Genomic DNA, 12,216 nt, shown 5'->3' with positions numbered 1-12,216 from the left:
CTTTTCGGGTTTCTCCCCACTGAGGCCAAGTTGCCATTTACAAGATGAGTGACCAGCAGGCACCCCTTCTCTCCCCTGAGGGCTTGTAGCAGGGTTTCTCAACCGTGGCAAGTTTAAGATGGGTGGGCTTCCACTCCCAGGATTCCCTGGCCCGCCTGCTTTAAGATGGATAGACCTCAACTCCCAGAGTTCACCAGCCTGCATGCCCTCAGATGGGTGGACTTCCACTCCCAGAATTCCCTAGCCAGCATGTGGAAGTGGAAGTCTACCCATCTGAGGGCATGCAGGCTGGGGAATTCTGGGAGTGGAAGTCCACCCATCTTAAAGCAGGTGGGCTGGGGAATTCTGGGAGTGGAAGCCCACCCATCTTAAACTTGCCAAGGTTGAAAAACACTATATGTACTGTACTGTGTGTATCTGTCTTCCCTCTCCGTCTCCCCATAATCCTTCACAGTTATTCGGCTTTCCTTTGGGGTCTTTGGAAACCAGGCAGGAGGTGGCAATGTGTTCACTGTGGTGCTGGGCAAAACCACCCACCCGCAGCCCCCTGGTGGTTTATTATTTATTTATGTCATTAGATTGAGGTGCCGCCCAACCCTAAAATTACTCTGGGCAGCTCACATCATCAAGCCAACAAGAATTAAAAACTGATTCACAATGCAGTGTAGATGATGACATGCCATCAAGTTGTTGTTGACTCTTAGCGACCACCAAGACAGACCTTCTCCAGGAGGATCTGTCCACAACCTGGTCCTTCTGGTCTTCCAATGGTGCCCCCACCGCCACGGTAACGGAGTCCCTCCCCCTGGCTGCTGGTCATCCCCTTATCCTCTTTCCTCCCGCCTTTCCCAGCATCAGAGCCTCCTCCAGAGAGCTGGGTCTTCGCATCATGTGTCCGAAGTAGGATAATTTGAGCCTCGTCACTTGTGCCTCGAGTGAGAACTCCTGAGTTGATATGTTTGATGATCCATCAGTTTGTTTTCTGGGATGTCCATGGGATTCTCAGGACTCTTCCCCAACATCAGAGTTCAAAGGTGCTGATACTGGTCTTGTCCTGCTTCTTCTCAGTTCAACTTTCACTTCCATAGAGGGTCACAGGGAAAATGTAAACAAACAGGAGGTCCATATGCTACATACACAGGAACTCATCTAACTAAGCTGGGTCCCCATTCACCACCCCACCCAAGGCCTAGGAGGACAGCTGGGTTTTTAAAGGCCCTTCAGAATGCCATCAGGGTAGGGGCCGTCGGGATCTTGCGACAGCGAAGGCAGCAGGCAATGCCGTATTTGTGCCGTTGCAGAAATCTAGCAGAACAGGAATGGGGTGATTCCAAGTTGACCAGCCCTAACTCCATTTCCCATCATTTATTTATTGATTAGACAAATGTATATGGCTGCCTAACTCATGCACGGTGACTCTGGGCGGCTTACAAGATTAAAATCCGTAAGACAAAGCACCCCCCACAGCGGCAACAGACACACTCAAATTAACCACTTGATCGGCTCTGTAGTGACGGGTCCATCATCCCTTGCCATTCACCACCAGCTGGGAGTTTCAATCCACGTTGCCATTAATGTACAAAAAAGCAACTAAAAAGTCAGGAAAAAAAGGTGCCAAGGCTCAGGTGTTGTTGGTAGAAATGCTCGCATCCGTCCCATTGCGCGCACCCAAACGTACCCAGCCAAGAAGTGAAATTGGGTTTCCTGATGCCTTTTTAGCAAGGCGGCTTTGCCTGGCAGAGGGAACAGATTAAAAATCACAGAAATTAATACAAGCCAAGAAAGCGCCTGCCCATCTCTGGTGCTTATTTAAACTTTGATTGTCTTAACTACGGGGTGAGCTCAATTCTGTTTTGGAAAGGAACTTTTCACTTTAAAATGGGACCGATGAAGAAGGCCGCAGCAGTGGTGAATCTCTTAAGCAAATTATGGTATACTCCTGGCCCGTTCGTTCCTTAGAACCGCTTTTATTACGAAGTTCTAATCACCATGTACAGTTTTTACAACTTCCACTAGCCAGAGGCGGCGAAGACAGTGTGTTAGTTCCAATTCACACACACACCCCGACTAAAAATCAGCAGAGTCCACGGTAGAGTCCTATCTATAGAGAATTGTTCTACCAAGAGGTGGAGGGAACAGAGGCAAAAAGAGGCATTTCACGTGGATTAAAAGAAAGGGGGGAAAAGGATCTAAAATCATCCTGGATGTTATTTTCAGGTGGTGTTCCCCAGCTTGGCACCCTCTGTACGCATTGGCACTACAGTTCCCAGAATCCTCAGCAGTTGGAATGTTCCTGAATATTCCGTACACCTGGCTTAAAAAAAGGGACCAATTTCAATTAATTGCTATAGTTATTACAATTAATGGCTTAGGGTGGTTAAGACGGCGACCTTCAAAAAACCTGTGGGGTTTCCCCCATGAGTTGGGGGGCAGGGAGGACCAAGCTCAGGACAGTCCCTAAAACGACATCTTTCATTGTCCAGCTAGAAACCTTTTGGCGTAGTTCTCAAATGGCACCATTGAAAAAGGCCCCGCAAAGTCACCTGGGGATTTACCACCTTCCAGGAATCCACAATGGCTCATCTTAAATCTCCCGCGTGGGTGTCCGGTGCAAGCCACAATGACATCCTGTGCCTGGTTGTGCAAATGATACCCATCACACAATTTGCATCCTTTGTCTCCTGACCTCCTGGTATGGGTGACCCTGTGCTCAGGCCCAGTTGAGTTTCGGCATCACCTATCTGAGCTTCGAGTGCAAGGCAACACCAAAGCCCTCCCCCCCCCGCTGCTGCCAGGAAAAGGCCCCGGCATTTCAGAGATGCCAAATATTTGCTAGAGGATTCTGGCTCTTCCCCCTGTCTCCAAGATGCATTCACAAGACACACAGACCCACCAACCAAGTCACCACCTTTACCATGTGTGAATCTAGCCTCTGTGGTTGTTTTTGGATTCTGTGTCTCAAGCAATGCTAGGAGACCAGGTTGAGTGAACCATGGTTCAGCGGCCTGGGGGATCCCAATCTGACCATCCCCTGGGAGGGATTCGGGACCCTTAAAACACTTTTCCTGCCCCCCAGTAAACAAAGAAGACCGAAGGTTTTGCAGTAAGGGATCTGCATACAGTCTTCTCCTTCATCTGCTCAGCTTGATGTATATCCTCTGCCTTACCCATCTTTAAACAATCATTTTGATGGGTTGACTCACTTCCCCCCCCTCCTTCAAGCTCTCTGCTCTGGATGGAAGAAAGAAAGGTTTTCATTTCCTCGCTAAAAGTGGGCAGGGGGGAGAGGAGGCGGCAGGAACAGGGAATTTGCTCACTGCTTCAAGCGCTGCTTCTGAATCTGTCAGGATGGCACAGGTTCTCCTGGCACCCCTCCTGCCCCCTTTCCCCAAAGCAAAGTCTTCCCCACAGAGCCCCACCCCCCACCCCTTGCTTGCAAACAGCACCTGGAAAAAGTTTGGGAGCATTGAACAGAGGCGTCGTTCTGGGTTAAAACAAGGCACCACAAGGACATCATGGTCGGCCTGCGCTGAACGCCGGGCCAATCCTGCCACTTTTAAATAGTGTCTGAGAGGTGGGGTGGGGGGCCAGGCACAAGGAAAGCCCTCCCTCCCTGCCTCAGCTCAGCTTTAGATGGGCTCAGGTTTCAGCTTGTCTGCGAGAAAGTCATTCACAAAGGCTTCCACAATTGTGGGGGTGATTTCTTCCACATCCATGACGTACTTGGCTCGGGCAGACATGTCCAAGATGGTGAGGAGAGGGGCGGCTTCTGGCAGGTTGGTGTAATCCCGAAGAGAATCGGTCATGTCATCCTGGGTAGGTGGGCACACAAGGAAGAAAAGAGAACAAATCCCATTAGAGTCGGTTTGGGGCAGGGCCGCCCCAGCCGCGGGAATAATCAGAAGCAAATGAGCGAAACCATGAAGCCGCTGAAATCTTCTTGCATGAAAATGCTAAAAGCGTCCAGTTTTTTCCCATTTTTTAAAAAGAAATGTGATCAAAAGTTTTAGAAAGAACATGAAAGCTAGCCCAAACTAATAAAGAGTAAAAAAAGGAAAGAAAGAAGAAAAATAGAAATAGAAAGCAGCAGCTTCTGATTCTAAAAGCATCTAGTTTTCGAGGCCAGGGTACCAAAAACCCTGGGGTTGCACAGGGTCTGCTTGTGTTCTTTTTGGCACCCACAAAAGGGTGAGACCCATTTTTCCTGCCTTTTGGCAGGGGGGTGGATGTCAAAATGAGTGCAGGGAGCCTTCAGTGGGTGCTTAAGGCATCTATGGCCCACCTTAAAATTCTTAAATACATCTTAAAATTCCCTCTCCCAAAACGGGAGGGATCCCCTGCCCATTTTCGGGGTTCAGGCTTTGCTACGTGGGCCCTTGAATGGATGGATGTTGGACTGCCTTCTAAAAGGGAATGCAAAGCTAATTTTCTGCAGGTAGAGATTAGAGAAGGCGGCTTTCAGCTTCTGCCTTTTGATAAAATGTGTTAGTCCGAAAAGAGGCTCCCAAGCTGCTCCTGATTTTTTTGCATGTATACAAGCAGCTTGAAAATTATTCCTCTACCAAAAAGCCTATTCTGCCAGTATTTTTCTGCAAGTCTGCAGAAACGTCAAGGATTCAGATGGGAGAGAAAATTCATCAACGTAGGACCAGATTGTCTTTTTTTTAACATCCTTGCAACCCCCAGCTTAATTTAGCCACCGTTCACTTGCATTTTGGTGGATGGCTCCAGGCACCATCCGGACGTTGCACACCACGCCCAAGTTCACGATGCTGAATTTTTTGCCAATTCCAAAAGCTGAAATCTCAATGCAGGCAGAGGATGTTGGGGTGAAGGAGTCCGCCTTAAAAATAGCTGCTCTGGCCATGCCGGAGACAAAGAGCTTCCACCAGGATAAGGCTGAGATCATCCTGCGGTCTAAAAGTGCTGGGTTTAAATTGCATCATCCCCCATTTGGGGACAGCCACAAGGAGAAATCTCTAACCACACCCGCATTTTCTCAATTCTGGACTTTCCTGCGTGCAGTGATTTCTCAGTATCAGATTTATTCGAAGCTTAAATTATTTGCTTTTATATCCTTCTCGGGTGGGGTTTCAAGTCTCTTCTGCCTGTTTTATTCAAAGTCTCCTGTTTGTACTTTGCTTCTCAAAGCCTCAATACAGCAATCTTTTACACAGTTCTGGAATGTACAATTAACAGTCAGGTTTTTTTAAAAACTTCTAAATCCTGCCTGTCTTTAACAGCACTTCCTACTCCCATCATTTTTACCCTGAAAACTTCAAACTTCAGAGGTAGGCTCAGCTGTGAGGCGAACAACTGGCCCCAAATCACACAATTATCTCTAGAGCAGTGTTTCTCAGCCTCAGGACTGCAACTCCCAGGATTCCCTAGCCAGCATGCTGGCTGGAGAATTCTGGGAGTTGCAGTCCACCCATCTTAAAGCTTGATGGCTAGGGAATTCTCTGAGTTGAAGTCCACCCATCTTAAAGCTTGATGGCTGGGGAATTCTGGGAGTTGAAGTCCACCCATCTTAAAGTTGCCACGGTTGAGAAACACTGGGCTAAGCTATTATCCACCCCCAGCACAGAAAACACTGGATGGCAAAGGAGTCACAAAAGATTACCCCCCACCCCTTTCCTGTTGCAAAGGAATTTTTCATGCCCCTAGAAAGAGCCCAAAGCAAAATAAAACCCCTGCAAAGTAAGATATGCACAAAATTATTTGCATGCTAAATTTGCATTCCTAATACAGTAGAGGGTTTTTACATTAGTCTCGGGCCAATGCTGCCAGCAACCATCTTGCTTATTAGATTTCTTATAATCCTCGTTCCCTGCTTTTCGGAAGCGCAAGCTAAAATAGCAAGTAATTTAGCAATATTAAACAAAGCTTCTCCAGTTGAATGGAGCCAAAGGTTCTCTTCCCTCCCGCCTCAGCCTTTTGATCTGCAGTATGGGGATAATAACAACATGGGGGCGGGTGGAAGGTATAGCAGCTTATATAAGCAACCGATATGGAAAGCTTGAACCCCCTAAAACAGAGCTCTGAAATTGTGAGTCTGGACCTGCTGGGGAGTCACAAGCAGCTCTGAGGGAGGGGGGCATTTCAGGAATTTGGGGGAGTCTGCAGGCAGGAGCCTTGATCCTGCTCTGCCCAGACAGGTGCTTGTCCAGGCAGTGCAGGAACACAGCGGAGCAGGGACCCAGGTCCCAGGTGCTGTGACACACATGCCTGAGGCCGGATGGCCGTCCAGGTGATGGGAAGGGAGCGCGGTCCTGTGCAGATCCAGCCAGGGGGTCCAGCCGTGGTGCCAATTAAATCATTGGTTTTGTGCATAGGAGGTGGGGAGGGGAAACACATGGGTTGGTCAGTAATGGGGGGGGACACGACAGCACTGCAAAATTTGGGAAGTCTTAACCAAAATAATTCTATTTATTTGGGGGATATCTATCTATCATCTATCTATCTATCTATCTATCTATCTATCTATCTATCTATCTATCTATCTTTCATCATCTATTATCTATCAATCATCTACCATCTATCCATCAATCATCTGTCTGTCTATATCTATCTATCTCAACATCTACAGCCTTGTGTGGCGCAGAGTGGCAGGCGGCAGTATTGCAGCTGAAAACTCTCCCCACGACCCGGGTTCGATCCCAGCGGAAGCTGGATTCCCTCTCGGGTAGCCGGCTCAGGTCGACTCAGCCTTCCATCCTTCCGAGGTCAGCGAAATGAGCACCCGGCTTGCTGGGGAAGGAGATGACTGAGGAAGGCAACGGCAACCCACCCCGCTATAGTCTGCCAACGTCACGAAAGCGTCATCCCCCCAGAGGGTCAGACATGACTTGGTGCCTGCACAGGGGACCTTTCACCTTTCCCCATCTCATCATCTGTCTGTCTGTCTGTCTATTTATTTATTTACTTATCTATAAAATTTCTATCACCGCCCATCTCTCCCGAAAAGGGGACTCTGGGCGGTTTACAATGAAAGCACAAGTAAAACATAAATTACAATATAAATTGTATTTATATCTATCATCCATCCATCCATCCATCCATCCATCCTCTATCTATCTATCATCTGCTACGTATGTATGCTCTCCAATCCCCTCCCAATATTATACTCTCATAACCCCCCTGCGAGGTATGTCACTTGTCTTATGTTTGGTCACAATGTTCCCTCCCCTGGCAAGTTGGCACCCACCAAGGAAGGCCCCCTTTTTCTAGCCCCCCCCCATCTCTCTTGAATACCCTTTCCTACCCTGGGTTTGCCATGCCTCACTGGTGCCACTATTTAGGAAGAGCCCTTGAGATGCATTTCTTTGTCTCGACTTTTCCCTGAGTTCCAGTTTTGGGCACCGGCAAAGTTTTAAGTAATTTGGGATGGCAGCCTCCTCGGTTTTAGTATCATCACTGGCCTTCACCAACTTGCTTTTTGGTGGTATAATTCTTCTCCGCTGTCAGCTTTTCTGAAGCCAGGAAAGGCAGCCTAGAATTATTTTAAGTCAGTAAAAATAAATCTCACCCTGGCGCTTCGCTCTGGCTTCCTTCTGCGGCTTTTCGCTGAGACGCCCAAGTGCAAGAGGCTTGCTAGAATTTATTGCTGAATTTGTTATCTCCCCCTGTCTTTGTCTGGTCTGCCCTGGTCCTGCCTGCGGTCCACCCGTCTGCGTCCATCTCGCTTTGCCTCTCTCCCATTCGCAAAATGGCGGGTGCAAATCCTGAAGGCTCAAAACCGTGAGAGGGCAGGGCTATTTTCAGGTGGGGGGCTCTGAAACTGGCATGCCATTGTTCCCCCCCCCCCGGCTCGAGAGGGATGCTCCGGTGCAGCCGAGACCCCAGCATGGAGTCCCGAGATGATGCACCGGGGGCCGAAATCCAGAAATCCAGGGCCCCAGTCCTCCTCCCTCTATTCCCAACCTGGAAGAGCCTAGGAGGAAAAAAAAAATGGAATTTTGCGCAAGTTTCCACCAAGGGATTTCCTTACCCCACACTCTCCTAGGGTCATTGTGTTGATTCCCCAGAGAATTGCTGGTTTCTGGTGAGGGTGAATCCACGCCCACCCCCCCGTCCTTCCTGGCGAACAGGTGTGTTTTCACAGCTCTGGACCCTCCCCTCAATTTTTTCAGCTCCCTTGTTTCTTTGCTTTAAGGACACACGCCGCGAAGGCCACCCCACCCGCTGCAGAAGGGCCAGCCCCCCCTCAGCCCACGCCCTGACCTCCCTTCGTTGTTGTCTGCCGCATCCCCCTTCCCCTCTTCCCCTCGCAGGGCTGGCGCGAAGGAGGGCTTGGGGGAGCACCAAGGAGGAGCCGCAGAGGGGTTGATGAATGGGTCATTCAGCTAGCTGTCAGTGAGCCGGCAAGCAGATGGTGCGGCGAATGAATGAAGGGCTGTCTTTTTTAAGGCCGCCGGGCCACGGAGTCGCTTGGAAGGGAAAAGAGGAATGATGGCGTGGGGGGGGGGAGAAAGGGGCGCAGAGGGTCTTTTGTTTTAGAATTCATTTTGCCAACAACAGAACACATTCAGCCATCTCAGGAGCAGGCAGGCAAGCAGGCTGGGGGCGGGTGGGGCGTCTCCTGAGCATTCGGAGGGAGAAGGACAGAGGGGTGGGAAACGGGCTTGGTGGTCCTGGGCAGGCAGGGAATGGCCGATGGGTCAGGGGGCACTTGCTTAAACGAAGAGGGAGGCTGCACGATTCCCAAGTGAGCGACATCTTAGCTGAATGCGCAGCCCCTCCGCCAGGGATGGGCAACGTGGAGGTCCCTTTGGCTGACATGTACCTCCCTCGCTGAAAATGAGTGACTTCTGACAGTCTGAGCAAGGCAGTGCTCAAAACGTACCAGGTAAAACCCCGAAGGAGGCTGAGTACCACTTTAAAAGGAGGACAGCCGCTCAGACTCAGTTCCCAACCCTGGGAAATCATGCATCCTCTGGCTGCAGAATCTCTCCAAGATGCTGATGGTCATTCCCAGCCAGCAAAATGTTCTCTCTTCCTACTCAAACCTCTTTAATATCGCCTCTTTGCTGGATTGTGACCCATAGCTACATCCCTACAGGTAGTCCTCACTTAATGACCATTCATTTAGTGACAGTTTGGACTTCTGACAGTGCTGAAAAAAACCAACCTCACACTTACGACTGTCACAGCGTCCCTGCGGTCACGTGATCACGATTTGGGCACTTGGCAACCGGTTCGCATTTATGATCGTTGCACGTCCCGTGGTCACGTGATCACCATTTTTGACCTTCCAGCCAGTTTCTGGCAAGCAAAATCAATACGGAACTACGTGATTTGCTTAACAACCGCATGGTTCACTTAATGACTGCGGTGGTTCACTTAATGACTGCTGCAACAAAGGTCATAAAATTGGGTCGGATTCACTTAATGACAGCTTCGCTTAGCAACTGAAATTCCTGTCTCAATTGTGGTCATTAAGCGAGGACTACCTGTATCTATTTTTGCAACAGATGGTTCCGCTCTCTTAACAAGCCTATGACTGGGATGAGACATGTCCTGTTGAGGGCAACATTTTAGAAGTGGTTTCCCATGGCCGTCTTCCCTTATGGTTCTCTTCCCCATCTACCCTGTGGCCCAGCGATCTCTGGGTGGTCCCCCATCCAGGTTCTAGCCAGGTCCAATCCTCCTTCCTTTTTAAAATCAGCCATTTGTTGCCCTCCACTGTCCAAAGCGATTATGATTTTTCTTCTTCTACACTACAACAGGAGATCAGTTTTCCTCCATGGAATTCTGGGTATTGTAGTTCAGCGATAGTCCTCTGGAACTCCCTTGGCTGGTCCTGCAGTTCTGAGAGGGTTTTCCCCAAACTGGGCGTTCTCCCAAAACATGAACGTCAGCTCCCAGCATTCCCTAGGGAGCGTGGCTGTTGCTGAGGCTTCTGGGAGAGAAGTTCTGGGAGGATCCCAGGTTGTGAAAACCGGGGTAAGGAAGGCTGACAAATCTAGTTGCCAGCCCCAAGCACAGCTGCCCCTGGAAACAGCTGCCTGTAAGCCACAAATGTTGGCCAGTCTGACGCTGCCCGCCCCTTCTCTTCTCTTCTCTTCTCATCTCCATACCTCTCCGGCCACAAAAAACAGCAACGGAGCCTCCTCATCTTTGGCTCGGTATTTGGCAATGATCTTCTCTGCAATGGGCTGGATCAGCTGCTTGGCCGCCTCGGATTCTCCGTCGTCGTCGGAATCTGCAACACGACACAGGAGGAAGAGTGGTGACCACGTTCCCAAAGGGGACTTCAGACAGAGGAAGCAGAAAGGGAGAGAAAGCAGAGCACAGGGTGTGGAGGGTTGCTCTGAAGCCAAAACAGGTAGTCCTCGCTTAACAACCATTCATTTAGGGACAGTTCAGACTTAAGAGTGTGTCGGAAAACCGACGTATGACTGGTCCTCACACTTATGACCGTCACAGCATCCCCGCGGTGACATGATCGCCATTTTTGACCTTCCCGGCCAGCTTCTGGCAAGCAAAATCAATGGGGAATTGCATGATTCACTTAATGACCCCATGGTTCACTTAACATCTGTGGTGATTTGCTTAACTACTTCTACAAAAACGGTTGTAAACTTGGGTCAGATTTGCTTAATGACCACTTTGCAACTGAAATTCCGGGCCCAATTGTGGTTGTTAAGCAAGGACTCCCTGTAGCAGTTTCCTCTCAGTTTTAGGGTAACTGCTGAATCCAGAACGTGCGTTCCAAGATTCTAGTCCTCATTCTTCAAAAGCTGCTTCTTTTCTGCTTCTGCTCATATTCCTAGGTTTTTTGGGGGGGGGGCTTTTGTTCTCTTTATTTATTTTAAACATTTCTGGGCTTTTTTTTTTTTTAATGGGGATGACCACGATGACGATGCATTCAAAATTTAAAGCCATCGATGAAAAAGGGCAGTTATAAAAAAGGGCATTCACAACTGGAGAGGTGAAAGGGAGAGAAAAGTGGGCCTTTTAGACGGAAACGCCGCACCTTTTTTTGGCAAAGCTACTTGCCTTAACCAAACATTGCTGGGCCAGACGCAGAAAGCCGCCCACTGCCAGGCCCCACCAGTTGCTCAGGTGTTGCGGAACAGATCCTAACAAGGGGAGAGGGTCAGACAGGCCTGGGCAGAGTGACCCATAAGCTTGCACTGCAGAGACAGTGATTTCAAGGCCTCCTGTGCCACCGGTCCTCCTTCCAAGGAGCCACAATTGCTCTCTCTGTTTCCCCCGCTTGGACACGCAGCGCTCGCTCAAAACAGCGTTCTGCGTCCATCCGTTCTCCTGACCTACACCGGGTCCCTTTCCACCTGAGGTAGCAAGATGAGCTGCATCGTCAGGCTGCAGTGGTGACTTTCATTCCCCCTTCCATGATGGGGCCCTGGCACAAATCTAGGTTTCGTTAGAATGGAACTGAGTCCTGGAAGAATTCAGGACAGACCAAAGGAAATGTCGTTTTACACGATGCAAAATTCAGCCTTGGAATTCGCGACCCCGAGATGCGGTGCTGGGCTGGCTTCAAAGAAGGGTTGGAGCAATTCATGGAAGTCCTGGGGATCCAGGGCTGTTAGTGGGGCTGCTGTGAAGACCCTCTGCTGGGAGACCGGTGGGCCTCCCGGTGCAGTTGGGGGGCCCCCGGGAGAAGAGGCTCTGGAGGAGACGGGCCGGGGGCCCCATCCAGTGGGCACGGCTTCTGTTGTTCTGGAGGGCTTAGTCTCTCTGGGCGTACGTTGGCACCATTATCTGGAGCAGCCAGATTTGCATTCTATCTGCTGATGCAGCAAGCTGTTCCAAGAACAGAGCTGTGAGAAAACAAAGGTTTAAGAGCGACGCAACATGGAAAGGATCGCTGGGTGCCCCCCAAATATGGGGGGCAGAGACAAGGCGGCCACAGCTGCTGAGCAAATGACTTGAGATGGGGGGACGCAAAGGCATTCTGGATGACAAATGAAAAGCTCCCCAAGGACAGTTTGGCAGAATCTCAGCATGTTTCCACTTGGGGATGGGAGTCATCTATACTGGACATGCTGGGGCGGGGTGGGGGAGAATTGGTCTGCACCCCCCTCCCCCAAAATGGGCAGTGCGCCTCACTGTTATTTAACCCAGAAGAGGATCTGCAGAGGAAGAAACCCGCCCGGCCTCTCTGTGTTTGCATTCAGGGAGGAGAGATTATTGACAGGATTAATTTTGTCCCCCACCCCCAACAACGCCCCCCAAAGCCCCTTGGCT

The 12,216-nt window shown here is 49.9% G+C and overlaps 1 protein-coding gene across 1 annotated transcript in view; it reads right to left on the bottom strand.

Annotated features, from left to right (window-relative positions):
* Window positions 1–1,947: 1,947 nt before the first annotated feature.
* The window catches only part of NXN (nucleoredoxin), a 69,379-nt gene continuing 59,110 nt past the window's right edge, over window positions 1,948–12,216 (bottom strand). The window contains exons 7-8 of the mRNA XM_063295964.1: window positions 10,080–10,204; window positions 1,948–3,812 (exon numbers count right to left, since the gene is read on the bottom strand). Of these exons, the coding sequence (XP_063152034.1) occupies window positions 3,630–3,812; window positions 10,080–10,204 (308 nt within the window). The 3' untranslated portion in view covers window positions 1,948–3,629. The remainder of the gene's footprint in view (window positions 3,813–10,079; window positions 10,205–12,216) is intronic.

Source organism: Candoia aspera, chromosome 1, assembly GCF_035149785.1.
Source record: "Candoia aspera isolate rCanAsp1 chromosome 1, rCanAsp1.hap2, whole genome shotgun sequence".
Taxonomy (NCBI): Eukaryota; Metazoa; Chordata; class Lepidosauria; order Squamata; family Boidae; genus Candoia; species Candoia aspera.
Note: the sequence above shows the minus strand (reverse complement) of the source record. Positions and strands in the feature narration are given on the sequence as shown.